Genomic DNA, 24457 nt, shown 5'->3' with positions numbered 1-24457 from the left:
TCCTTCCTTCCCTTCCCTTCCCTCTCCTTCCCTTCCCTTCCCTTCCCTTCCCAAACCTTCCCAAACCTTCCCAACCCTTCCCAAACCTTCCCTTCCAAACCTTCCCTCCCTTCCCAAACCTTCCCCAACCTTCCCACACCTTCCCCAACCTTCCCTTCCCAAACCTTCCCTTCCCCAACCTTCCCTTCCCAACTTCCCTTCCCTTTCCCTTCCCAAACCTTCCCTTCCCAAACCTTCCCTTCCCAAACCTTCCCTTCCCTTCCCAAACCTTCCCAAACCTTCCCAAACCTTCCCTTCCCAAACCTTCCCAACCCTTCCCTTCCCAAACCTTCCCAAACCTTCCCAAACCTTCCCTTCCCAAACCTTCCCCAACCTTCCCAACCTTCCCACACCTTCCCACACCTTCCCTTTCCAACCTTCCTTCCCAACCTTCCTTCCCAAACCTTCCCAAACCTTCCCCAAACCTTCCCTTCCAAACCTTCCCAAACCCTTCCCAAAACCTTCCCAAACCTTCCCAAACCCTCCCTTCCCAACCCCTTCCCAACCTTCCCAACCTTTCTCTTCCCACCCCTTTCCAAACCTTCCCAAACCTTTCCAAACCTTCCCAAACCTTCCTAAACTTCCCAACCTTCCCAAACCTTCCCTTCCAAACCTTCCTTCCCAAACCTTTCCAAACTTCCCTTCTCTTCCCACCCTTTCCTTCCTTTCCCTTCTCTTCCCAAACCTTCCTTCCCCAACCTTCCCTTCCTTTCCCCAAACCTTCCCTTCCCTTCCTTCCCAAACCTCCCAAACCTTCCCTTCCCAAACCTTCCCTTCCCAAACCTTCCCCTTCCCAAACCTTCCCAAACTTCCCAAACCTTCCCCACAACTTCTCAAACTTCCCAAACCTTCCCTCCCCCAACCTTCCCTTCCCAAACCTTTCCTTCCTTTCCCATCTCTTCCCAACACCTTCCCTCCCCAACCTTCCCTTCCCAAACCTTTCCTTCCCGTCTCTTCCCAAACCTTCCCTTTCCAAACCTTCCCTTCCCAAACCTTCCCAAACCTTCCCTTCCCAAACCTTCCCTTCCCAACCTTCCCTTCCCAACCTTCCCAAACTTTCCCAAACCTTCCCAAACCTTCCCTTCCCAAACCTTCCCTTCCCAGACCTTCCCTTCCCAAACCTTCCCTTCCTAATCCTTCCCAATCCTTCCCAAACCTTCCCAAAACTTCCCAAACCTTCCCAAACCTTCCCTTCCCAAACCTTCCCTTCCCAAACCTTCCCAAACCTTCCCAAACCTTCCCTTCCCAAATCTTCTCTTCCCAAACCTTCCCAAACCTTCCGAAACCTTCCCTTCCCATGCCTTCCCTTTCCAAACCTTCCCAAACCTTCCCAAACCTTCCCAAATCTTCCCTTCCCAAACATTCCCTTCCCAAACATTCCCTTCCCAAACCTTCCCAAAACTTCCCTTCCCAAAACTTCCCTTCCCAAACCTTCCCCTCCCTTCCCAAACCTTCCCTTCCGAAACCTTTCCTTCTCTTCCCAAACCTTCCCTTCCCTTCTTTTCCCTTCCCTAACCTTCCCTTCCTAAACCTTCCCTTCCCGAACTTTCCCTTCCCAAACCTTCCGAAACCTTCCCTTCCCAAACCTTCCCTTTTCAAACCTTCCCTTCCCAAACCTTCCCAAACCTTACCAAACCTTCTCTTCTCAAATCTTCCCTTCCCTTCCTATCCCTTTGCAAATGCCACTTTTTTGATGGCTCCAGTTCCCAGAAAACGATCTAATTGGAAATCTGTGCCTGAAATCCCTGTGGTCTTCTTACAGGGGACCCCTGGCCCACCAGGAGACCCTGGTCTGACTGTGAGTAGCCCCTTTTGCTCTTCCTGCTGGGGCAATCTGTCTTTGCCTGAGAAAGAAACAGGGCATCAGGTCCTGCTGCTGCACGGCAGAGGTGGCCTATGGCTTCCCATGGGAGCCAGAGAAAGAGGGAGCGAGGGCTGGCTGGCTGGGAGGGGAACTGGGAGCCTTTTCCTTAGAGGGGACAGAGGGAAGTATTCACCCTGCACCCCTTTTTTGGCAGGATTGCGACGTGATGACCTATGTGCGAGAGACGTGCGGATGCTGTGGTGAGCAGACCATCATCTCTCCCCAGGGAAGGGGAACGACCACTTGAGGGATAGGGAAAGGGGGTCAACAGAGGGGTCATCTCATCCTTCTGCCCCATGAGCCACCCCTTGCGCTGAGCTGCCAGCTGTGGATGCTTGGTGTGCTCCTCTTCCTCCTTCCTCAAAGGAAGGAGCAACTGATCGAACAAGGAGCACATCTTGCTCTCCATCGTCCCATGGATGGTTTCTTCCCTGGTGGCTGTTGTTCCCACCATCACTGACCCTCGTGTTTTCCTCTTTCTGCCCTCCTCCCCAGATTGTGAGAAACGCTGCGGGGCCCTGGACATCATGTTTGTCATAGACAGCTCAGAGAGTATCGGCTACACCAACTTCACCCTGGAGAAGAATTTTGTCATCAATGTGGTCAGCAGGCTGGGCTCTATTGCCAAGGACCCCAAGTCACAGACAGGTCTGGACTGTGTGGGGACAGAGTGGGGCATGGGAAAAGAAAAGGCTCTTGGATCTCTCCAGCTTCCATGTTTGTTTATTTTCTGTGGCTTTTCATGCCAATTGGGCGGGTCTTTGAGTTTCTCCGCTTTTCACTGAGGACACAAATCCAAGTAATGTGATGCTTCATTGGCAGGTGCCCGTGTTGGGGTGGTGCAGTACAGTCATGAGGGGACTTTTGAAGCCATCAAGCTTGATGACGAGCGCATTGATTCCCTGTCGAGCTTCAAGGAAGCAGTGAAGCGCCTGGAGTGGATCGCTGGAGGCACCTGGACACCATCTGCCCTTCAGTTCGCCTACAACAAGCTTATCAAGGAAAGCAGGAGGGAGAAAGCCCAAGTGTTTGCTGTGGTGATCACAGATGGGCGCTATGACCCCCGGGATGACGACAAGAATTTAGGGGCCCTTTGTGGTAGAGACGTGGTCGTCAACACCATTGGCATAGGAGACATGTTTGACCAACCAGAGCAGAGCGAGACCCTGGTCTCTATCGCCTGCAACGAACCCCAGCGAGTCCAGAAGATGAGGCTCTTCTCAGACCTGGTGGCAGAGGAATTCATTGACAAGATGGAAGACGTGCTCTGCCCAGGTCTGTACCTGTCCGTGCATGGTTCTTACTGGAACTGGAGTTTCGACCCCAGAGTTTGGGATGGGGGGCATATATGATTGCAGAGACACTGTGTCCCAGCAGGTTGGCCAGTAGCTGGGTCATTCATGGTGGGGCTGACCTTCATGTAGCCCTGAACTAAGAGTCCTTCCTCAGATATGGGCCAGCTTTTTGGGGCAGTCCTTTTAGAGTTCCATGTAAGGAACCTTGTTCTGCCATGCTGACTGAGCCAGTGAAGGGGGATGGTAGCACATCACTCAGTTTTCCTTGTTTCTTTTCCTTCCAGATCCACAGGTCGTCTGCCCTGAACTGCCCTGTCAGACAGGTAAACATTACAAGTATCTTCATGCCATCTGCAAAAAGTCAAGGGGGAGAGTGCATGAGGCTCAGGAGTAGGAGAGGGGGGGTGCAACTCTGTCCATTCCTTTTGGATGGCAGGAGTTTGAGAAACAGTGTCACTTTACACGAGGAGAGGATGAAGGGTTTCGTCTCCTGCTCTTTTCCTGTCTCTCTCTTAGTTCTCTGCATAGGTAGGTACAAGTACACCGTGCGAGTGCGCCAGCATGGCTCATCCCTGATATTTCTCCCTGCCCAAATTCCTGGGAGCCACCTGGTTTTGACCTCCAAACTCAAGGCAAGCCCCCCCTTGCTAAACTCTCCCATTCCTGTGACCTTTGTATCAGGATGCTCCTTGGGAGTGACAGGGGCAGAGCAGCTGGCAGAAATCAGTTGGAAAATGACAACACAGTGGACCCAAAGCTTTGGCTTCTCTAACGCTGGCTGTATTTGATTAACAATTAACTCAGGGTGTTGGATTAAAGGGAAAGGCTATAAGAATCCTCTCGTACCAAGAAGACAGCTGCTGCGTGCTGAAGGTAGCTTGACTTGGTCACATTTTGCTTGTTGAGGGGCAATTCCTAGAGATCCTGTCTGTCTGAGTCCCTGTGCCTATTTAAATGCAGTAGATGCACTCTGTGCTGATACACACAAGTTTATAGGGGACTTAAGTTTTGGCAGTTCCTGAGATTTTTATCTCTACTCTTGCCATGAATGTTTTTGTGGAGAACCGCAGTTTCAATTGAGCCTTTTACAGAATATCAAATTTCATTTTGAAGTAAGTCCCTTTGCTTCCATACCTAGGGAAGGAAAACTGGTCCCAGGATGCATAGAAATCTATGAAAAGCTATAATCATTCCTGTCTAAAATCTCTCACTGGTATTTTGAGTATTTGCACCTGGCCACGCAGGGGGCACAGTGTCCAACCGTGACCCTGAGCTCCTCTGCCGCGTCCTCTGAGGAACTTTGTCCTGCGAATCCATGCACAAGGAGGTGACATCCCCATGCCACACTGGTGATTGCTCAGGTGTCTTCAAAGGTTTTGGTCTTAGCAGCGTTCCCATTTCTGAGGAACCAAAGCAGTGACACACTCGTTCCTCCTAGGCTTGGGCCACCAAAGCCCTCCAAAGCAAGGTGAAGTTGGCAGTGCTTTCCTTGTAGCGTACTTGGGTGTTTCTGTTCCTGATGCAAGGTGAGAACAGTTCACTGGTATCTGACAGTCCTGGAGACCAGAACAGAAATGGCTCAAGGAAGCATCTGAGGGGGTTCCCTCTGGGGTGAATCCCTCAAGCCATGCTGTGGGCAAACCATGTCAAGTGCAGGCAAGACCTGCGCCCTAGAGAACACAGGAGGTGGACTGATGTGGCACAGTAGGTGTGGGCCTCCTGTCAAAGTGCCAGTAGACCCATCTCAGCATGGGCAAAACTTGTGCTAGGTCTGGTAGATCAAATTGTAAGTAATAGGTAGAGATTTAGGGGCCCTTGGGCAATGAGCCTTCCACGCCCCACACCGGATGGTCTGTGATGCTTTGCTGCCATCATATTTGGAAGGATTTGCAGTGATCACACTTGCATGGTGGCAAGGGAAATTGTTGGATGGGATGTGACATAAGGCACATGAGAGAGCCTGGGGCCTCTCTGCTTGGTGCTTGACTTCCTCTGGTTCTCCAAGAGCATCTCCTAAGTTAATGCCAGTTCCCATGCAAATCCTCTGCATAGAGACCGTGTTCTGCAGAGGGCATGTGAGTGAGCTAGTGCACATCCAAGGAGTACGTCCCATCATGGTTCAGCCAGACAGGCCCAGGTCAGGGACACAGCTACACCAGTCCTGTTCTTAGCCCCATGGCTGTCAGAGTGGCAGTGCTAACACTTTTAAGGGACAAATCAATTGTACCTCAGCTTCAGCTTGGGTGTTATCAGCAGAGCACAGAGAGGGGCAGGTATCACATACACACTGTTTCCCCCTCATGCTGCCCCAGTACTTTACCTAAGGAAATCCAGATTTTCCTGGTTTTGGGAGAGACCCATGTCTCTTATCAATTACTGCCGTACTAACAGGATGCTCGAGGGTTTAAATACTGAGCAAATCTGACCACTTGCTTCACAGAAACCGCATAACACTCTGTGAGGCTCTTGCTAACCCATGCAGAAGGCTTTGCTTTGAGCTTTGGGGGTTTATTCAGAGTTAAATTCAGTGCAGCCAGGTGCAGATGGAGGCTCTCTGGGTCCTGACTAGTCCAGACACTACACAGCTTTGGCTAGAGTCACTGCCTTGAGGCTGAGTGCCAGGAGAGGAGGTCACACAATGCTGTCCCTTAGATGTCTTTCTGCCTTACAGCATCACATGTATGGTTTGCACATAGTAGAGTCCAAAGCTACATGATGGGTGAATCCCATCTGCAGAAAGAAGTTGGACCCCATGGCCTTTTTCCTGAGCACTGCCCTTTCTCCATCATGCTGGATGAGTAGGAACTGGGCAGTTAAGGTTTTGTGTAATTTTCTAAAGTCGCTCAGTTGATGTGTGAAAGATTTCGGTACAGATCCCATGGTTCCTCAGACATAAATGGCATAAAGATTCAAAACCTGGCTTTGGTCTTTACTTCTCTGTCCTCGTTAGCTCTGTTCTTCTCTGGTGCACTGCAAGTAGGAAGGCCAGGTAGCTTTCAGAGACGCAGCCATTGCTAGCAAGCCCTGAAAATATCCTTTTGACGCTCACTTGCAGATGACAGGAACCTTGGGAGCGTAAACCCACTTATTTTCCGCCCCATGGAAGAGGGAGTCAACATAAATTTCCCCAGCACCATACACTCGATCGCCCAGTTCCTAAACTCCACGCGGGAATCCCGGGACCCCAGCGTGTACACCCAGCTGGTGGCCACTTTGGCCTTTACCGCCGAAAAAGCCAAGTTTGCCACTGGAAATGAGCGGCAGGAGTGGATGGACTTGTTCATTGACACCTTCAAAATGGTGCACAGCGAGATTGTGGGGGACCCAGAGACTGTGCTAGGGCTGTGCTGAGACCATGGTTAGAGGTCACGGGGACGCAGGGGTTGAGTGGAGGTGGTAATCATCATTCCTCAAGTGCCTACTTGTCAGAGGGGACAGGTACATTGGTAGATGCTTTTAGTTTAGGAGAAACAGAGGCAGTGGAACAGCTTGGTTGTGCTCAGCTGGGGGTGGGACACAAGAAGCAGTCCCTTCCAGCTCAGCTGGCTGATGAGCATGGCAGCTTTCCCCAGCAATGGCAAGGGATGCTCTTGCTTTGCCCACTGCTTTTTTTACAGAGAGTCTAACGATGCACTTTCCCTGTGCATTCCTACCTATGTCTTTGGTGACACCCTCTGAAGCATTTTCTGCATCCTCTCTCTCAGTTACTGTGAGGCTCTCTTTGGTTCCTGCAAGGCTGACAAAGCAAGGTGCAATTCCTGCTCGCCAGTGTCTCTGTGAAACCCCTCAGTGAGCAGCTGGGGGTGTGGGAGGGAAGGAGCAAGCAATACAGGAGAGGGAGCACCCTCTCCTTCCATCGGGAGCACCTGTACCTGGGGAATGCTTCTCTCAGAAGCTGTTTGAGCTCCCTTGGCCTTTCTCTGCTTGCACATTTGTTCTTCTTCTGTCTTAATTAACAACTGTACCTGTCTGTATCCAAAAGACAGATATTCTGTTACATAGGACCGGGTGGTCCAAAGCAGAAATCCTTGACTGTGCAGTCACACCTCCATGTCATGTGTTGTATCACGCACTCAATTACGTGAACTGTTTAAAAGCAAGTACCTAAACTTGATATAGCCTATTTAATCCACACACAGTGCTGGTTTGGTTCAAAGTCCACAGACACACCCCTTGCACTGCCGGTCTGTGTGTTTAGACAAGGAGTGATATTTCCATCAGCTCAGGGGCCCCGGGTTTTCACAAAGTTAGGGGGGTGTGTGCCATTCCCACCTCCAGTTTAACTACTCTCTAGCCATATTTAGAGAAAATGGAATTTCGTGTGCAGACACAGGAGTAGAAGTGCTTGCTCTAACTGGCATGGTATTATTGCAATAAAGTCTCCTGAGCAAATGACATATTTAATGGGCAGAAGGGAGAGGTACCGTCTTCAGAAATGTGATTGGGCTGTAAAAAGGTGTAAAAAGTGGAGCCAGTTGCCAAGCTCAGGTATGGGAATTGCCTGCATCTAACTTATTTCAGCGTTCTCTCAGGGTATCAGCACTTTTTGCACCCAGTCTGTGGGGACAAGGAGCTCAGAGATCTCTGCTATTGTCACAGAATAGAGGGAAAAGAATTCTGAGCACTTTACACGATGTGCTTCATGTTTTAGGTGAAGGCAAAAGGATCAGCCTGTGCCTGAGTCTGGTCATAATTCTCATATTCTGGATAGTCTGTGCAAATCCAGACTCCCTATTCTGCTTCGATTTTTACCCCAAAATTATTGTGACTTAGTCTATTGGGATGCAGGACTAAACTCAGAGTAGTTAAGCTGCTCCAGCCATGATGCCAGAGGAAAAGCCCCTAAACACCACTGATTTGAAGAGAACATATCAGGGCTGGGACATTTTGCTGAACAAAATGAGGATTGGGGAAGATTTCAGCAAAGGGTGTGTTGATTTCATTTAATTTCATCACACAGTGGCTATTTATTTCACCTCCCTTGGAAATAATTTCTAGCAAAACATTGAAAACAAAGTTTTTTGCTTCTCAAAAACCTTCAGCTCATTGGTGGGGGGCAGTGGGAGAGGGAGAAAATGTCTCTTTGCCTGAGTGGTGTTTGCACTGGCCCTTGGTGGCAGGCAGGTGAAGGGGTGTTTTTTTAGCATAATGCTGGCTAATCCCTCTGATAAAACCTGATGGATTTCATCTCAGCAACAGTTCATTCAGTGATGCTGTTGGGCAAAGGAAAGACACAGGGTAAAGGATCTGGGTAAAGGATAATCCCCCCCTCCCTAGAGACACAGGAGGGCCTGGGAAAAGGGGAAACTCCGAAAAGGGCAGGGAGGTCAATCCCCACCTCACTTTCATCTCCACTGTCAACACAGTGAAAGAATAGAGAAAATACGAGTTCCCCAGGCTTTAGAAGAAGCAGCAAAGTGATGTGAATGGGTGGGGTTACTCTGCACATGCATGCCATTAAAGGGGTTGCTAATGGAGGAAAATAGGGGGTATTTCTGCTTTTTTGTGCTGCCCTCATAGACATCCTCAGCTGTGCAGTATGGTGAGCTACAGGCATTCATGCTATAAGACACATGAGAAGGACCAATGCAAGATTTTAGTTGGCCTAATTCGTGGTGCCCCTGAGAGCTTCTCTCCCAGTTAAGAACAAGAATCTTTTCCCTTGCTGCAGGAAAGGGTGGTTGGGTCCTCACCCTCTCAGAAATGGGAACAAGCTGCAGCCAGAGCATGACACCCAGCAGGACAAACCCAAGGTTTTGCTACCTCGCATCTGTTACATTCCCATATGTTAAAGGCACCTTATCAAACAGCTGGAAGGCAGCCCTCTCCAGCTGTGAGGGCCAAGCAGCAAGCAGAGTGTCTCCGGGAAACACTCCTGTCAGACATGCACTGCACTGTCGCTGACGCTCCGTGGAGTGGTGCTTCTCTGAGCCACCCCCTTAGCTTAGCTCAGAGCTCTTAAGGCTTGCTCTGGGCCACGTGGGAGGCGGGTCAATGGTGCTTGTCATCTCCAAAAACATGAGTACATGTGGGCAAGCACTGGGGGAGACTGTTAACACCGCTCCAACATGGCACGCAGCCCTCGCTCCTTACCCACTCGCTTCCACTGGCTTTCGCAGACCCTCACGTGGGTTTTGCACTGTGTGGTTGCAAGGCCTTCCTGCCTTTCCCCCTCCACAACTGCACGGAACAGGTGAGGACGAGGAGTGCAGGTGCTGCCAAGGCAAAGTATCCTTGCGGCAGCAGTGCCTGCATACCAGGAACTCAGCACCAGCATACCATTTAGACAACATTTCTCACGGAAGATTGGGCAAAGGTGAGTATGTGCCTTTATTGCTTTAAGGGAGGGGAGGTATCAAGTGATAGAACAAGAGAAAATGGCCTCAAGTTGTACCAGGGGAGGTTAAATTGGATATTACGGAAAATTTCTTTGCTGAAAAGGCAGTCAGACACTGGCACAGGCTGCCCAGGGAAGCACTGGAGTCATCATCCCTGGAAGTGTTCAAAATACATGTACATATGGTGCTTAGGGATATGGTTTAGTGGTCAACATGGTGGTGCTGGGTTAATGATTGGACTTGATGATCTCAGAGGGCTTTTCCAACCATAACAATTCTGCGATTCCATGATTTTGTGCTGAACCCAGGTGTAGCATCATTCAGCACCAAGGAAGCTCTTTGTCAGGTTGGGTTTGCTCATAGTGCAAACTGTAATACTCCTACCACCAAAGTTACCCCTCCTTGCCTGAAACGGATGCTGAGGCTGGGGCTGCTCCAGAAGCTCCTATTCCTTGCCAGTCATGCAGCACAATATGGCAACATCTTTGGGACTTCGCCCTTTTGAGATTCAGTCTTAAGAGCCACAGAACTGCTGAAAAGTGGTATGGCCATTGTTCTGCTATGGCCAACTCAGGGGGACCACAGAGGAACACCAAATGCAATACACATAACTACAGAAAAGGGATGAAGCAATGGTCCCTTACTATCAGCTGACTCCAGAGATAGCTATTTTCTTCTTTTTTTTTTTTCCTGAGCTCATTCACTTCATGTTCATATATTCATATGCCCACTTCACGGACAGGTGCTGTTCTGCATGACTAAAGAACAATGTCCCACTGTGTTCCCCTCAAATATCAGTCTGACATCTATCACCAAAGCTGCTTTATTATGAACAAGTGCACCAAGAAAATTAGTCTTGTTTTCCACCCAATCTTTATAAGCTCTTCAGGAATTAGTGATTGCTGATTAAACTAAGCTGGGTGGAAAGCAGGAAAACAGCTTCTATCCTAAAAATCTGTGTGTGCATTGATGGCCTTAGACTGAAGGAGAGAAGGCTTAGATTAGAAAGAAATTCTTTAAGGGTGGTGAGGCACTGCCACAGGTTGCTCAGAGAGGTTGTGGACACCCCGTCCCTGGAAGTGTTCAAAGCCAGCTTGGACAGGGCTTGGAGCAACCTGGGATAGTGGAAGTTGTCCCTCCCCATAGCAGGGGACTTGGAGCTGGGCGATCCCTAATATTCCTTCCAACACAAACCATTCTTTGATTCTATGGTAAAAATAACTCTGAAAGTAAACCACTCTTCAGAAGTAACCAAGAGGTTTGCAGGTGCTGCCTGACATTAATCTCTGGATATTCCTCTCACAGATGAGAGCCGGGAACTGATCTAAGACAGTGGATGTAATTGTCGGACTGAGATGTGCAGACCTGTAATTTCATTGAAGTCGTTCATAGGTCCCAGAATTAACATTCATTAAGACCTAGTGTCTGGGAGCTGAGGGCATCAGAAGCAAAGCTCCTCCATTATGAGCTGCAAAGACAGGCTTTGGCAGCAGAGTGGGGCTGGTCCTTCTTTGGACAAGGGTGCACACAGGCAACTCCAGCCCAAACGGCCTGAAACAAGCCCCAGACCTATCCCTTAGTCTTCTTATTCTCCCAACTCTTGTCGTCTTCTTCCCCCTGCAGAGCTTGCTGTGGCCCAGTGCACCCAGCGCCCCGTTGACATAGTTTTCTTGCTCGATGGCTCGGAAAGGATCGGTGAGCAGAATTTCCAGAGTGCCCACCACTTTGTGGAGGAGGTGGCCCGGCAGCTCACACTGGCCAGGAGCAGCAGCGACAACATGAACGCCCGGATCGCGCTGCTGCAGTACGGCAGTGAGAGGGACCAGAACGTGGTCTTCCCGCTGACCTACAACCTGACAGAGATCTCCATTGCCCTGGCGCAAATCAAGTACCTGGACTCGTCCTCCAACATCGGGTCAGCCATCATTCACGCCATCAACAACATCGTGCTCAGCCCAGGGAACGGGCAGCGACTCGCCCGGCGCAATGCTGAGCTCTCCTTCGTCTTCATCACTGACGGCATCACGGGGAGCAAGAACCTGGAGGAGGCCATCAACTCCATGAAGAAGCAAGATGTCATGCCCACAGTGGTGGCCCTTGGGAGTGACGTAGACATGGATGTCCTGCTGAAGCTTGGCCTCGGGGACCAGGCAGCCATCTTCCGGGAGAAGGACTATGACAGCCTCTCCCAGCCCAGCTTCTTTGACAGGTTCATTAGGTGGATTTGTTAAATGAAGGGCGCGCACACATCCTCGTCTCACTGATATACACACCCCTGATATTACCTCTTGTATTTTCTTCCCTTGTATGTTTGCTAGCCCAGAACAGCTGCCCTCAGGGTCCTCCTTTCTAGCCAAAATCCAGAGCTCTTTATTGATTTTCATGATGAAGAGCCGTGTATGTTACATTTATGGTGCTAATTAAAACCCAGATCAAAGGAAAATACGGAGCCATATAAAGCTTTACACACCAAGCCATGACTTGCGTATGTACTGTAATCCTAGGAGGGCTTATCAGAGAAGCAAGAAACCTTTCCAGTGTAGCAGGATAAATGAATAACTCTAGTTTTCAAAAACTCTCAGTATTCCTCAGTGTGTCTTGCTCCTCCTTCCTGGGAGCTATAGGATGGTGTGAGAGGTTTTGCTGCCTTCCACAGTTGTCTGCAGATGCTTCTTTTGGGGGTCTATCTATCCTAAATTTCACAAATCATCTCTAAGATCTTTATTTTCCTGTGGGCCATATTTCCCGTGATTCCTTCTGCCATTCTGCCCTTCATCAGAACCTGCTCATTTATTACTGCACCCAAAATCCTGGCTGAGAGGGGCCTCCTAGCATCTCACAAAATACCAGGCAGCCACCAGAGCTGCCTCCCTGTCACCCCGGTGTGCTCAAAGTGTCAATGGCGCCTTCATCCCACCGATATCTGTTGAGCAATGCCCAGATTTGAACTTGAATTGTGCTGTCTGCAAAAATAAACGAACCCTTTTCACCCTACACTGAAAAAGCCTCTATATTCTGTAGTTCGTCTCATTTTATTTTTTTTAATTATTTTTAATGAGCAGCTGGTTCTCCTGGTTCTAAGCTGATAAGTCCAGATAATCATAGAATCACAGAATGGTTTGGGTAGGAAGGGAACTGAAAGGCCATGTCATTCCAATCCTCCTGCCATAGGCAAGGACACTTTCCACTAAACCAGGTTGCTCCAAGCGCTGGCCTTGAACACTTCCAGGTGCACCCTGGCCCTGCCCCCTGGCAGGGCACATCCAGACTGTCGTGTCTCACCACAACACAGACAATGCCTTCATTCCTCACCTGGTTCACGTTCCTCACCTGTTCATGGGTGAGGAGATCTCAGGTGCCTCTCTTTGAGGGGCTGTGCCTTTCCCCACAACAAAGGTGCCATTGCACCTGACTTGGGCTTTATATGCATTTTCTTCAGCACATCTTACATCCAACACACCATCCATGGTGTGTCACAAGTTGAAGGAACCCTCTGAGGACATGTCCCATAAGGTGGTCAAGGTAGGATGGAGGGGAGTGTGGGTTGTGCATGGGGGACCCCAGGGATGAGTGCAGGGAAGGGCTCCTGGCATGGGCAGAAGGCAGGAATGCACAGTGCTGGGGAGCCATGTCCATCAGCACTGTGGTGTCACTGCCATGTTCTCCCTCCTCTGGAAAGGAGTGCTGTAGGAAAGGCTCAAGGGTCATAGGACAAGACATGGCTGCAAGCAGAGAGGGGTTGCACGAATGAAATCCCAGTACCCCAGCACGCACAGACACGCAGCCAGCACTGCAACAAGGATGGACGAGGCTGTGCTAGCAGGAAATCTGGGGGAGATGGGCTGTACCAAACTTCGGGAGGTTCCCTTTGTCGTGGTGAGCATTTTCTCTAACAATTATTACCCTGCTGTTAAGGATGGCAGCCCACATAATTACAGTATCCCCAGCCAGCCTCTCTACTCTAGCTGGGAAAGCTCATACACAGTGTAAGGACTTTTATGGGCAGTGGGATCCACGTTAGCAGCTGGCACCATTGCCCAGGAAAAAACACACAGACACCAGCAGATTGCAGACAAGCACATGACTTTCAGCAGGCTCTCCCAAAAGACAGACAATGGTGATGCTGTCCAATGACTCAGAGATTCCAGGACAAAGCATTTACAAAGTAAACATGAGAAAATCACACAGCAGGCAAAACGCTGCTATAAGGGAAAGGGAAGGGGAACAGAGAAACACGCAGGGCAGGGCACAGCACTCGCACAAGGTGTTTGGCTTCATGTTTTGCTAATCAGTGCTGTACAGGTGGGAGATGCCAAATGTTCAGTCAGAGTCAGAGCTGCTGCTTGAGCTGCTGCTTGAGCCGCTGGAGTGCTGGAGGAGAGAAAACAACTTTAGGGCACCAGCGAAAAGACCCTTTCACAGCATTCCTGAGAGGTGTTAGTGACCCTGTCGTGGCTGCCCCATATTGTGGGAGGCTTGAGGGGTGTTCCTTAATTTTTTTCAAGGCTCTTTAGGTCAATAAAGCAAATTCCAGAAGGGTCATGCTCTCTGCCAGCAAGGACAAACATCAGAGCAGATCACGGGCAGAGGTGTTATCCAGTGAGAGAGTTTGATTGGTCTGGGAAATGCTCCCACTTCCAGTGTTGGAACTGGGGGTATGTTTAGCAGTCCCTGACTCAGATCTGCTCTGGACAGTGCCCATCCCTGTAACAGCCTTTTCTGCAGAATCTACTCCCAACACAGGGAATTGCTTCTCCTTTCTTGGTTTCTATTTTGATCATGGATTTGTGTTTGTTTTGTTTTTTTTGAGAAGGAACTGAACAGTTCCTCTGGCAAGACACTGAGTGAATGTCACTTATAGAGACACAACTTACTCTTGGGTGAGCTGCATGGTGCCCCCTGAGCCACATCACTGCTTTAAACACCTTCAAGGAATTTCCTGGACTGTTTTTCAAATTGCTCACTTACTATGACTCATCCTTGGCTCCCATTAACTTAATGGGAAATTCCATATCTAAAGAAAGCCGTTGAGGTTTTGGCAGTGCGCTCCAACCACCACAGCGTGGAAGAGGAGAGTCCTAGCTGTCCAGGATGGATGCTGTGGCATAGGGGAAGGGGGGCCTAAGGAACATAGCAGGAATAAGGAAGTGTCTGCTGTCGCCTCACTCTTACCTTGCCTCCATGGTGCTTGGAGTGCTTCTTCTTATGGTGCTTCTTATGGTGCTTCTTATGGTGCTTCTGATGACAGTCAGGGGGGCACACCTGCACTCCCGGTGGTCCTGGAGGGAGGTGCCCATGGGGATTATGTCCACATGGGGGGTGCCCATGGGGGTGATGCCCGTGGCCAGGTGGAGGGGGGCACGGGGGGCAAACTGCAGGGCCACCAGGGCAGGGACCTGTGCCAGGACCAGGGTATCCTGGAGGAGCAGGAGGGCAAACTGCAATGCCACCAGGGTAGGGACCTGTGCCAGGACCAGGGTATCCTGGAGGAGCAGGAGGGCAAACTGGATGGTGTGGTTGTGGCATGCCTAGGAAGAAGAGGAGAGCTGTTAGCAGGCAGACACAGGCTCTCCCTGGACAGACAGTGCAGGGAGCTGGTGTATCCATGCACCCAAAGGGCCCCTCCCAGTCTACCTCTTCCTCACAAAAGACATCCCACATGCCTCTGGTATGCAGGGAATCCCCCCAGGTGCCTGTGGCCATTGCCCTGAGCTCCTCTCTGAGCCCTGATGGCTGTGTGGTACCCACAGCCCTGTCTGGCCCCATGGTCCCTCACCTTGGTGGGGGTCACACATCCTCAGTGGTCTGTGAGCTGAAAGGGAAGGACAAGCACCATCAGTCACCTCCTGCCACAGGGACGTCATTGCCCGGCCCAGAGCTGGGACCTGACTCCTCTGTCCCACACATCTGCCCTGGGAGCAGAGACCGCGCTCGCTTCCCCAGGACTGCCATCCCCCTGCACACCCCAACGACAGCCCTCCTGTCCCTCTGGGGGAGAGCACCAACCCCCAGAGCCACTGTCCCCACCTCCAGGCACACCCAAAGCCCAGCCTGTGGTTTCCATCGTTAATGGCAGTAACAAACCCGGGTGCCCAGCTCATGTCCTCATGGACCAAAAGGACTGGGGACACGTGTCTGGTCCAGCAGCACCCATGGGGACAGAGCACCCTGACCCCCGGCTGCCTCCGCTCCGGCTGCCCCCGTGCTCCCCACTGCCCTGCACTCACCAAACCTGCCCAAAAACTCCCAGAGGAGGCGATGCTGGCAGCACTCTCGATCACCGTCCTTGGCACGGTTCTAACCGGGCTGTCAGGCACCTGTTAAATACCAGGTCCCTCCCTGGTGAGGAGGGGTGTGGTGGGCAGAGGTGACACTGCCCAGCAGTCAAACTGGCACCACCCTGCACCAGGACTGTAACCATGGGCACCCAAGAAAAGTCAACACACCACTCCCAGCCAGCACAAAGGTCCCACAGGGCTAATAAAAACAGACGATGGAGGGCGGTGGTTACAGCTCCCGACATCAGCTGATAGAGTGAGTCAGGCAACCCCAGCATGAACCCCACACCCACCCTGCAACACCCAGCGGCACAGAACACTTTCCAATCCGGTGGGATTCTCAGGAAGTAGCTCAAGCAGTGGGAAACATTGCCACACACAACAGGAAACTCAAGCAAGGGCTGGTGGAGGTCAACCCTCCTACAAGGAGCTTTTTTTGCAAGCTGGCAAATAGTGGGTGGAAAGCACTGGGCCAGTTGGGAAGCACAGCTGGACAGATGCTCCCTGCAGGTCAGGACATGAGGACACCTTGCAGGGCAGAGGGTGAGCCTGGGGCCGTACCTGGATGTCGGATTTGCAGGCCAGGTTGCAGTGTTGTGTCAGGTCCTTCAGAGCAGGCCAGAGCCCGCTCACCTTCTCTGCCAGGGCATAGGGCACCCTCACGGCCATCTTCAGTCCCTGCTGCATGGCAACCGTGCGTCTGGGAGGGGGGACAGCCCTAACTCAGTGCTGGGTGCCTGTGCTCCCCCAGTCTGACAGTGCCCACCAGCCCAGCTCACCTCTCCCGCTGGCTGCTGCCGCACAGCGTCTCTCCTTAGAGGGCAGCGGGTGAGCCAGAGGCAGGGAAAGTTGGCATGGGGATGGGGAAGGGAATTTAACGTTCCAATTTGGCCACCAAACCTGCTCCCACTGCCTGCTCAAGTGAGCTGCTGTTCCACAAGTGGCCGGAAGCAGCCACTGCTCCCAAAACAAGCCAAGTGAAAGATGCAGGCAGCAGGATACCCCCATCCAGGCAGGGATGGGCACCGTGATGCAAAGTAGGATGGGGGTCCCTACTCCAGGATGCGCTCCCGCGGGTGAAACGGAGACAGGGAGTCCAGACCCAGTGAACTGACCACCTGCAAGGAGCAGCACCGCTGCGTCAGCTCCATCATGACAAGTCCTGCTGCAGCCTCAAGGGACAAAGGACAAGACATGGCTGCAAGCAGAGAGGGGCTGCACGAATGAAATCCCCCTGCCCCAGCACGCACAGACACGCAGCCAGCACTGCAACAAGGACGGATGAGGCTGCGCTGGCAGGAAATCTGGGGGAGATGGGCTGTGCCAAACTTCGGGAGGTTCGCTCTGCCATGGTGAGATCTTTCCCAGCACTTATTGCCCTGCTGTTGAGGATGGCAGCCCACATAATTTACAGTGTCCCCAGCCAGACCCTCTACTCTAGCTGGGAAAGCTCATACGCAGTGTAAGGACTTTTACGGGCAGTAGGATCCATGTTAGCAGCCGGAACCATTGCCCAGGAAAAAACACACGGACACCAACAGATTGCAAACAAGCACATGATGACTTTCAGCAGGCTCTCCCAAAAGACAGACAATGGAGATGCTGTCCAATGACTTAAGAGATTCCAGGACAAATCATTTACAATGGAAACACGAGAAAATCACTCAGCAGGTAAAACACTGCTGTAAGGGAAAGGGGAAGGGAGTAGAGCTACATGCAGGGAGTTCCCACAAGGTGTTTGGCTTTGTGTTTTGCTGAAGGTGGGAGATGCCAGATGTTCAGTCCGAGTCAGAGCTGCTGCTTGAGCCACTGGAGTGCTGGAGGAGAGAAAACAACTTTAGGGCACCAGCGAAAAGACCCTCTTTCACAGCATTCCTGAGAGGTGTTAGTGACCCTGTCGTGGCTGCCCCATATTGTGGGAGGCTTGGGGGGTGTTTCTTAGTTTTTTTCAAGGCTCTTTAGGTCAATAAAACAAATTCCAGAAGGGTTGTGCTCTCTGTCAGCAAGGACAAACGTCAGAGCAGACCACAGGCAGAGCTGTTACCCAGTGGAAGGAGCTGATGGCTTGATTTGTTTGGGAAATGCGCCCGCCTCCAATGTCGGAACTGGAAGTGTGTTTAGCAGTTCCTCACTCAGACCTGCTCTGGATGGTGCCTATCTCTATAATAGCCTTTTCTGCAGAATCTACTCCTAGCACAGGGAATTGCTTCTCCTCTTTTGGTTTTGCTTTTTTGAGGGTTTTTAATTGGTTTTGTTTTGTTTTTTTTTTAATTTCTTTGCTTTTTGGGTTGTTTTGGTGTTTTGTTTTTTTTTTTAAGAAGGAATTGAACAGTTCCTCTGGCAAGACACTGAGTGAATGTCCATTAGAGAGACACGACTCACCCTCAGATGAGCAGGACAAGTCCTGTGATTCAATGCACTGCATGGTGCACCCTGAGCCACATCACTGCTTTAAATGCCTTCAAGGAATTTCATGGACTGTTTTTCAAATTACTCACTTAATATGGTTTGTTCTTGCCTATTTATTAATACAACAGGAGTTTCCATGTCTAAAAAAAAGCCACTGAGGTTTTGGCAGCGTGCTGCAGCCACCATAGGGTGGGAAAGGAGAGTCCCAGCTGTCCAGGCTGGATGCTGTGGTGTGGGGGAAGGGGCCCAAAGGACCACAGCAGAAATTTAGAAGAGTCTCTTCCCTCCTTACTCTTACCTTGTCTCCATGGTACTTGGAGTGCTTCTCCTTATGGTGCTTCTTATCTTACTTCTAATGGCCGTGAGGTGGTCCTGGATGGGGGTGCCCATGAGGGTGATGCCCCGATGGGGGGTGCCCATGGGGAGGATGCCCATGGCCAGGAGAAGGAGGGCGTGGGGGGCAGACTGCAGGGCCACCAGGGTTGGGACCTGTGCCGGAACCAGGATGTCCCGGAGGACCAGGAGGGCAAACTGGATGGTGTGGTCGTGGCATGCCTAGGAAGAAGAGGAGAGCTGTTAGCAGGCAGACACAGGCTCTCCCTGGACAGACAGTGCAGGGAGCTGGTGTATCCATGCACCCAAAGGGCCCCTCCCAGTCTACCTCTTCCTCACAAATGACATCCCACATGCCTCTGGTATGCAGGGAATCCCCCCAGGTGCCTGTGGCCATTGCCCTGAGCTCCTCTCTGAGCCCTGATGGCTGTGTGGTACCCACAGCCCTGTCTGGCCCCATGGTCCCTCACCTTGGTGGGGGTCACACATCCTCAGTGGTCTGTGAGCTGAAAGGGAAGGACAAGCACCATCAGTCACCTCCTGCCACAGGGACGTCATTGCCCGGCCCAGAGCTGGGACCTGACTCCTCTGTCCCACACATCTGCCCTGGGAGCAGAGACCGCGCTCGCTTCCCCAGGACTGCCATCCCCCTGCACACCCCAACGACAGCCCTCCTGTCCCTCTGGGGGAGAGCACCAACCCCCAGAGCCACTGTCCCCACCTCCAGGCACACCCAAAGCCCAGCCTGTGGTTTCCATCGTTAATGGCAGTAACAAACCCGGGTGCCCAGCTCATGTCCTCATGGACCAAAAGGACTGGGGACACGTGTCTGGTCCAGCAGCACCCATGGGGACAGCGCACCCTGACCCCCGGCTGCCTCCGCTCCGGCTGCCCCCGTGCTCCCCGCTGCCCTGCACTCACCAAACCTGCCCAAAAACTCCCAGAGGAGGCGATGCTGGCAGCACTCTCGATCACCGTCCTTGGCACGGTTCGAACTGGGCTGTCAGGCACCTGTTAAATACCAGGTCCCTCCCTGGTGAGGAGGGGTGTGGTGGGCAGAGGTGACACCGCCAAGCAGTGAACCCGGCACCACCTTGGCCATGGCCATCATTTGGTTGTGTAAGAAAAGTCAACACACCACTCCCAGCCAGCACAAGGGTCCCACATGTAATAAAACACATAAAACGGTCCCACATATAATAAAAACAGACGATGGAGGGTGGTGGTTACAGCTCCCGACGTCAGCTGATGGAGTGAGTCATGTGACCCCACCATGAACTCGGGCTCAGTGCTCCCAGCACAGGCACAGTGTCCAGGGACAGGGGTGACCCTCCCACAGATGGTGCTGTGGGACAGCAAGGTTCAGGGTAGGGATTGTGACTCCCTGTGACACTGCTTAGGGTTTCTGCTGTGGTGTGAGGTGGAGGAGGTGATATCTGCTATCACACCCGTCAGCAGGGACAGGAGGCAGGGCTGGCTGCCCCAATTTTCAGATCTTCCTCTTAGGGAGGAATCTATGGGGAGGGAATAGAGTTCTCCCCATTCCGTCCCATCCCAATCCATTCCATCCCCATCTCCCTGCTAACACCCTTGATGGTGCTGCGTGCTTGGCAGTGCTCCTTTTCCAGGCAATGCAACAGACTGGAATTGTCACACGCCACCAAAAAGACACCTTACAGAAAGGGACACAGGAGCCATCCACCATCCACCCCATGCATCCCGCTGGTGGCAAAGGGAGGGAGTGCCCGGGAACGAGTGGTCCCAGGGGCTTCCTCTCTGTCCCACCTCAGCCCCACCACCAGGCCTGGGGCACACACACAGCCCCTGCTTATTACCACAAGCTTGAACTTCTCATCCGTTATGTCTTTGAGGTTGATCATGACATTGAAATAAGCTCCAAACACAGCTGCTTCCAGCATTTTGGCTCCCACCTGGGAAAAGACAGGCTTGCGAGCAGCTCTCCTCATCAACCAGCACCAGCACACTGTGCTGCAGAAGGGCAGACCCCTTACCCTGCAGGACTCCCACCCTCACACCCAGTGGCACAGAACACTTTCCAATCCGGTGGGATTCTCAGGAAGTAGCTCAAGCAGTGGGAAGCATTGCCACACACAACAGGAAACTCAAGCAAGGGCTGGTGGAGGTCAACCCTCCTACAAGGAGCTTTTTTTGCAAGCTGGCAAATAGTGGGTGGAAAGCACTGGGCCAGTTTGGGAAGCACAGCTGGACAGATGCTCTCTGCAGGTCAGGACATGAGGACACCTTGCAGGGCAGAGGGTGAACCTGGGGCCGTACCTGGATGTCGGATTTGCAGGCCAGGTTGCAGTGTTGTGTCAGTTCCTTCAGAGCAGGCCAGAGCCCGCTCACCTTCTCTGCCAGGGCATAGGACACCCTCACGGCCGTCTTCAGTCCCTGCTGCATGGCAACCGTGCGTCTGGGAGGGGGGACAGCCCTAACTCAGTGCTGGGTGCCTGTGCTCCCCCAGTCTGACAGTGCCCACCAGCCCAGTTCACCTCTCCCGCTGGCTGCTGCCGCACAGCGTCTCTCCTTAGAGGGCAGCGGGTGAGCCAGAGGCAGGGAAAGTTGGCATGGGGATGGGGAAGGGAATTTAACGTTCCAATTTGGCCACCAAACCTGCTCCCACTGCCTGCTCAAGTGAGCTGCTGTTCCACAAGTGGCCGGAAGCAGCCACTGCTCCCAAAACAAGCCAAGTGAAAGATGCAGGCAGCAGGATACCCCCATCCAGGCAGGGATGGGCACCGTGATGCAAAGTAGGATGGGGGTCCCTACTCCAGGATGCGCTCCCGCGGGTGAAACGGAGACAGGGAGTCCAGACCCAGTGAACTGACCACCTGCAAGGAGCAGCACCGCTGCGTCAGCTCCATCATGACAAGTCCTGCTGCAGCCTCAAGGGACAAAGGACAAGACATGGCTGCAAGCAGAGAGGGGCTGCACGAATGAAATCCCCCTGCCCCAGCACGCACAGACACGCAGCCAGCACTGCAACAAGGACGGATGAGGCTGCGCTGGCAGGAAATCTGGGGGGAGATGGGCTGTGCCAAACTTCGGGAGGTTCGCTCTGCCATGGTGAGATCTTTCCCAGCACTTATTGCCCTGCTGTTGAGGATGGCAGCCCACATAATTTACAGTGTCCCCAGCCAGACCCTCTACTCTAGCTGGGAAAGCTCATACGCAGTGTAAGGACTTTTACGGGCAGTAGGATCCGTGTTAGCAGCCGGAACCATTGCCCAGGAAAAAACACACGGACACCAACAGATTGCAAACAAGCACATGATGACTTTCAGCAGGCTCTCCCAAAAGACAGACGATGGAGATGCTGTCCAATGACTTAAGAGATTCCAGGACAAATCATTTACAATGGAAACACGAGAAAATCACTCAGCAGGTAAAACACTGCTGTAAGGGAAAGGGGAAGGGAGTAGAGCTACATGCAGGGAGTTCCCACAAGGTGTTTGGCTTTGTGTTTTGCTGAAGGTGGGAGATGCCAGATGTTCAGTCCGAGTCAGAGCTGCTGCTTGAGCCACTGGAGTGCTGGAGGAGAGAAAACAACTTTAGGGCACCAGCGAAAAGACCCTCTTTCACAGCATTCCTGAGAGGTGTTAGTGACCCTGTCGTGGCTGCCCCATATTGTGGGAGGCTTGGGGGGTGTTTCTTAGTTTTTTTCAAGGCTCTTTAGGTCAATAAAACAAATTCCAGAAGGGTTGTGCTCTCTGTCAGCAAGGACAAACGTCAGAGCAGACCACAGGCAGAGCTGTTACCCAGTGGAAGGAGCTGATGGCTTGATTTGTTTGGGAAATGCGCCCGCCTCCAATGTCGGAACTGGAAGTGTGTTTAGCAGTTCCTCACTCAGACCTGCTCTGGATGGTGCCTATCTCTATAATAGCCTTTTCTGCAGAATCTACTCCTAGCACAGGGAATTGCATCTCCTCTTTTGGTTTTGCTTTTTTGAGGGTTTTTAATTGGTTTTGTTTTGTTTTTTTTTAATTTCTTTGCTTTTTGGGTTGTTTTGGTGTTTTGTTTTTTTTTTTAAGAAGGAATTGAACAGTTCCTCTGGCAAGACACTGAGTGAATGTCCATTAGAGAGACACGACTCACCCTCAGATGAGCAGGACAAGTCCTGTGATTCAATGCACTGCATGGTGCACCCTGAGCCACATCACTGCTTTAAATGCCTTCAAGGAATTTCATGGACTGTTTTTCAAATTACTCACTTAATATGGTTTGTTCTTGCCTATTTATTAATACAACAGGAGTTTCCATGTCTAAAAAAAAGCCACTGAGGTTTTGGCAGCATGCTGCAGCCACCACAGGGTGGGAGAGGAGAGTCCCACTTGTCCAGGATGGATGCTGTGGTGTGGGGGAAGGGGGCCTGAAGGACCACAGCAGAAATCTAGAAGAGTCTCTTACCGCCTCACTCTTACCTTGTCTCCATGGTGCTTCGAGTGCTTCTCTTTATGGTGCTTCTTATGGTGCTTCTGATGGCCATGAGGTGGTCCTGGATGGGGGTGCCCATGGGGAGGATGCCCATGGCCAGGTGGACGGGGGCAGACTGCAGGGCCACCAGGGTTGGGACCTGTGCCGGAACCAGGATGTCCCGGAGGACCAGGAGGGCAAACTGGATGGTGTGGTCGTGGCATGCCTAGGAAGAAGAGGAGAGCTGTTAGCAGGCAGACACAGGCTCTCCCTGGACAGACAGTGCAGGGAGCTGGTGTATCCATGCACCCAAAGGGCCCCTCCCAGTCTACCTCTTCCTCACAAATGACATCCCACATGCCTCTGGTATGCAGGGAATCCCCCCAGGTGCCTGTGGCCATTGCCCTGAGCTCCTCTCTGAGCCCTGATGGCTGTGTGGTACCCACAGCCCTGTCTGGCCCCATGGTCCCTCACCTTGGTGGGGGTCACACATCCTCAGTGGTCTGTGAGCTGAAAGGGAAGGACAAGCACCATCAGTCACCTCCTGCCACAGGGACGTCATTGCCCGGCCCAGAGCTGGGACCTGACTCCTCTGTCCCACACATCTGCCCTGGGAGCAGAGACCGCGCTCGCTTCCCCAGGACTGCCATCCCCCTGCACACCCCAACGACAGCCCTCCTGTCCCTCTGGGGGAGAGCACCAACCCCCAGAGCCACTGTCCCCACCTCCAGGCACACCCAAAGCCCAGCCTGTGGTTTCCATCGTTAATGGCAGTAACAAACCCGGGTGCCCAGCTCATGTCCTCATGGACCAAAAGGACTGGGGACACGTGTCTGGTCCAGCAGCACCCATGGGGACAGCGCACCCTGACCCCCGGCTGCCTCCGCTCCAGCTGCCCCCGTGCTCCCCGCTGCCCTGCACTCACCAAACCTGCCCAAAAACTCCCAGAGGAGGCGATGCTGGCAGCACTCTCGATCACCGTCCTTGGCACGGTTCGAACTGGGCTGTCAGGCACCTGTTAAATACCAGGTCCCTCCCTGGTGAGGAGGGGTGTGGTGGGCAGAGGTGACACCGCCAAGCAGTGAACCCGGCACCACCTTGGCCATGGCCATCATTTGGTTGTGTAAGAAAAGTCAACACACCACTCCCAGCCAGCACAAGGGTCCCACATGTAATAAAACACATAAAACAGTCCCACATATAATAAAAACAGACGATGGAGGGTGGTGGTTACAGCTCCCGACGTCAGCTGATGGAGTGAGTCATGTGACCCCACCATGAACTCGGGCTCAGTGCTCCCAGCACAGGCACAGTGTCCAGGGACAGGGGTGACCCTCCCACAGATGGTGCTGTGGGACAGCAAGGTTCAGGGTAGGGATTGTGACTCCCTGTGACACTGCTTAGGGTTTCTGCTGTGGCGTGAGGTGGAGGAGGTGATATCTGCTATCACACCCGTCAGCAGGGACA

General features: G+C 52.3%; 3 protein-coding genes across 7 annotated transcripts; 1 reads left to right on the top strand and 2 right to left on the bottom strand.

Annotated features, from left to right (window-relative positions):
- The first annotated feature begins 1800 nt into the window (after positions 1-1800).
- On the top strand, positions 1801-12540 carry COL6A2 (collagen type VI alpha 2 chain). The gene is made up of 6 exons (XM_032692802.1): positions 1801-1837; positions 2058-2103; positions 2399-2551; positions 2726-3178; positions 3483-3521; positions 11160-12540. The coding sequence occupies exons 2-6, from the start codon at positions 2070-2072 to the stop codon at positions 11765-11767; spliced, it is 1287 nt and encodes a 428-aa protein (XP_032548693.1). The 5' UTR covers positions 1801-1837; positions 2058-2069; the 3' UTR covers positions 11768-12540.
- A 1082-nt stretch (positions 12541-13622) lies between these two features.
- On the bottom strand, positions 13623-19461 carry LOC116789241 (proline-rich protein 13-like). Of its 4 annotated transcripts, none has more exons than XR_004357944.1 (5): positions 15764-15956; positions 15313-15348; positions 14999-15064; positions 14709-14932; positions 13623-13907 (listed from the first exon to the last, which is right to left on the bottom strand). XR_004357944.1 is itself a non-coding variant. In XM_032692833.1 (5 exons), the coding sequence occupies exons 1-5, from the start codon at positions 19312-19314 to the stop codon at positions 13857-13859; spliced, it is 402 nt and encodes a 133-aa protein (XP_032548724.1). In that variant the 5' UTR covers positions 19315-19461; the 3' UTR covers positions 13623-13856. The 4 variants fall into 4 exon arrangements, 2 of the variants coding, with proteins under 2 accessions (XP_032548724.1, XP_032548726.1); XM_032692833.1 differs by lacking the exons at positions 14999-15064; positions 15313-15348; positions 15764-15956 and adding exons at positions 18725-18778; positions 19027-19062; positions 19278-19461; XM_032692835.1 differs by lacking the exon at positions 15764-15956 and adding an exon at positions 15564-15741 and having other exon boundaries at positions 15011-15064.
- A 2378-nt stretch (positions 19462-21839) lies between these two features.
- Positions 21840-24426, bottom strand: LOC116789243 (uncharacterized histidine-rich protein DDB_G0274557-like). 2 transcript variants are annotated; one of them, XR_004357945.1, is made up of 4 exons: positions 23916-24426; positions 23465-23500; positions 22999-23216; positions 21840-22108 (listed from the first exon to the last, which is right to left on the bottom strand). XR_004357945.1 is itself a non-coding variant. In XM_032692839.1 (4 exons), the coding sequence occupies exons 1-4, from the start codon at positions 23750-23752 to the stop codon at positions 22070-22072; spliced, it is 330 nt and encodes a 109-aa protein (XP_032548730.1). In that variant the 5' UTR covers positions 23753-23777; the 3' UTR covers positions 21840-22069. The 2 variants fall into 2 exon arrangements, 1 of the variants encoding a protein (XP_032548730.1); XM_032692839.1 differs by lacking the exon at positions 23916-24426 and adding an exon at positions 23716-23777.
- Between the last annotated feature and the right edge of the window lie 31 nt (positions 24427-24457).

This window comes from Chiroxiphia lanceolata, chromosome 7 (assembly GCF_009829145.1).
Source record: "Chiroxiphia lanceolata isolate bChiLan1 chromosome 7, bChiLan1.pri, whole genome shotgun sequence".
Classification (NCBI taxonomy): domain Eukaryota; kingdom Metazoa; phylum Chordata; class Aves; order Passeriformes; family Pipridae; genus Chiroxiphia; species Chiroxiphia lanceolata.
Note: the sequence above shows the minus strand (reverse complement) of the source record. Positions and strands in the feature narration are given on the sequence as shown.

Excerpts from the sequence above, each read along its gene's own strand:
- COL6A2 (XM_032692802.1), top strand. The coding sequence starts at position 2,070 with ATGACCTATGTGCGAGAGACGTGCGGATGCTGTG. Across the intron at positions 2,552-2,725 it reads GGACCCCAAGTCACAGACAG|GTGCCCGTGTTGGGGTGGTG; the intron begins GTCTGGACTGTG and ends CTTCATTGGCAG. Across the intron at positions 3,179-3,482 it reads GGAAGACGTGCTCTGCCCAG|ATCCACAGGTCGTCTGCCCT; the intron begins GTCTGTACCTGT and ends TTTTCCTTCCAG.
- LOC116789243 (XM_032692839.1), bottom strand. The coding sequence starts at position 23,752 with ATGGAAACCACAGGCTGGGCTTTGGGTGTGCCTGGAG. Across the intron at positions 23,501-23,715 it reads GGCTTTGGGTGTGCCTGGAG|CTCACAGACCACTGAGGATG; the intron begins GTGGGGACAGTG and ends CTTCCCTTTCAG. Across the intron at positions 22,109-22,998 it reads CGAAGCACCATGGAGACAAG|CACTCCAGTGGCTCAAGCAG; the intron begins GTAAGAGTGAGG and ends TCTCTCCTCCAG.
- LOC116789241 (XM_032692833.1), bottom strand. The coding sequence starts at position 19,314 with ATGGAAACCACAGGCTGGGCTTTGGGTGTGCCTGGAG. Across the intron at positions 19,063-19,277 it reads GGCTTTGGGTGTGCCTGGAG|CTCACAGACCACTGAGGATG; the intron begins GTGGGGACAGTG and ends CTTCCCTTTCAG. Across the intron at positions 18,779-19,026 it reads GATGTGTGACCCCCACCAAG|GCATGCCACGACCACACCAT; the intron begins GTGAGGGACCAT and ends TCTTCTTCCTAG.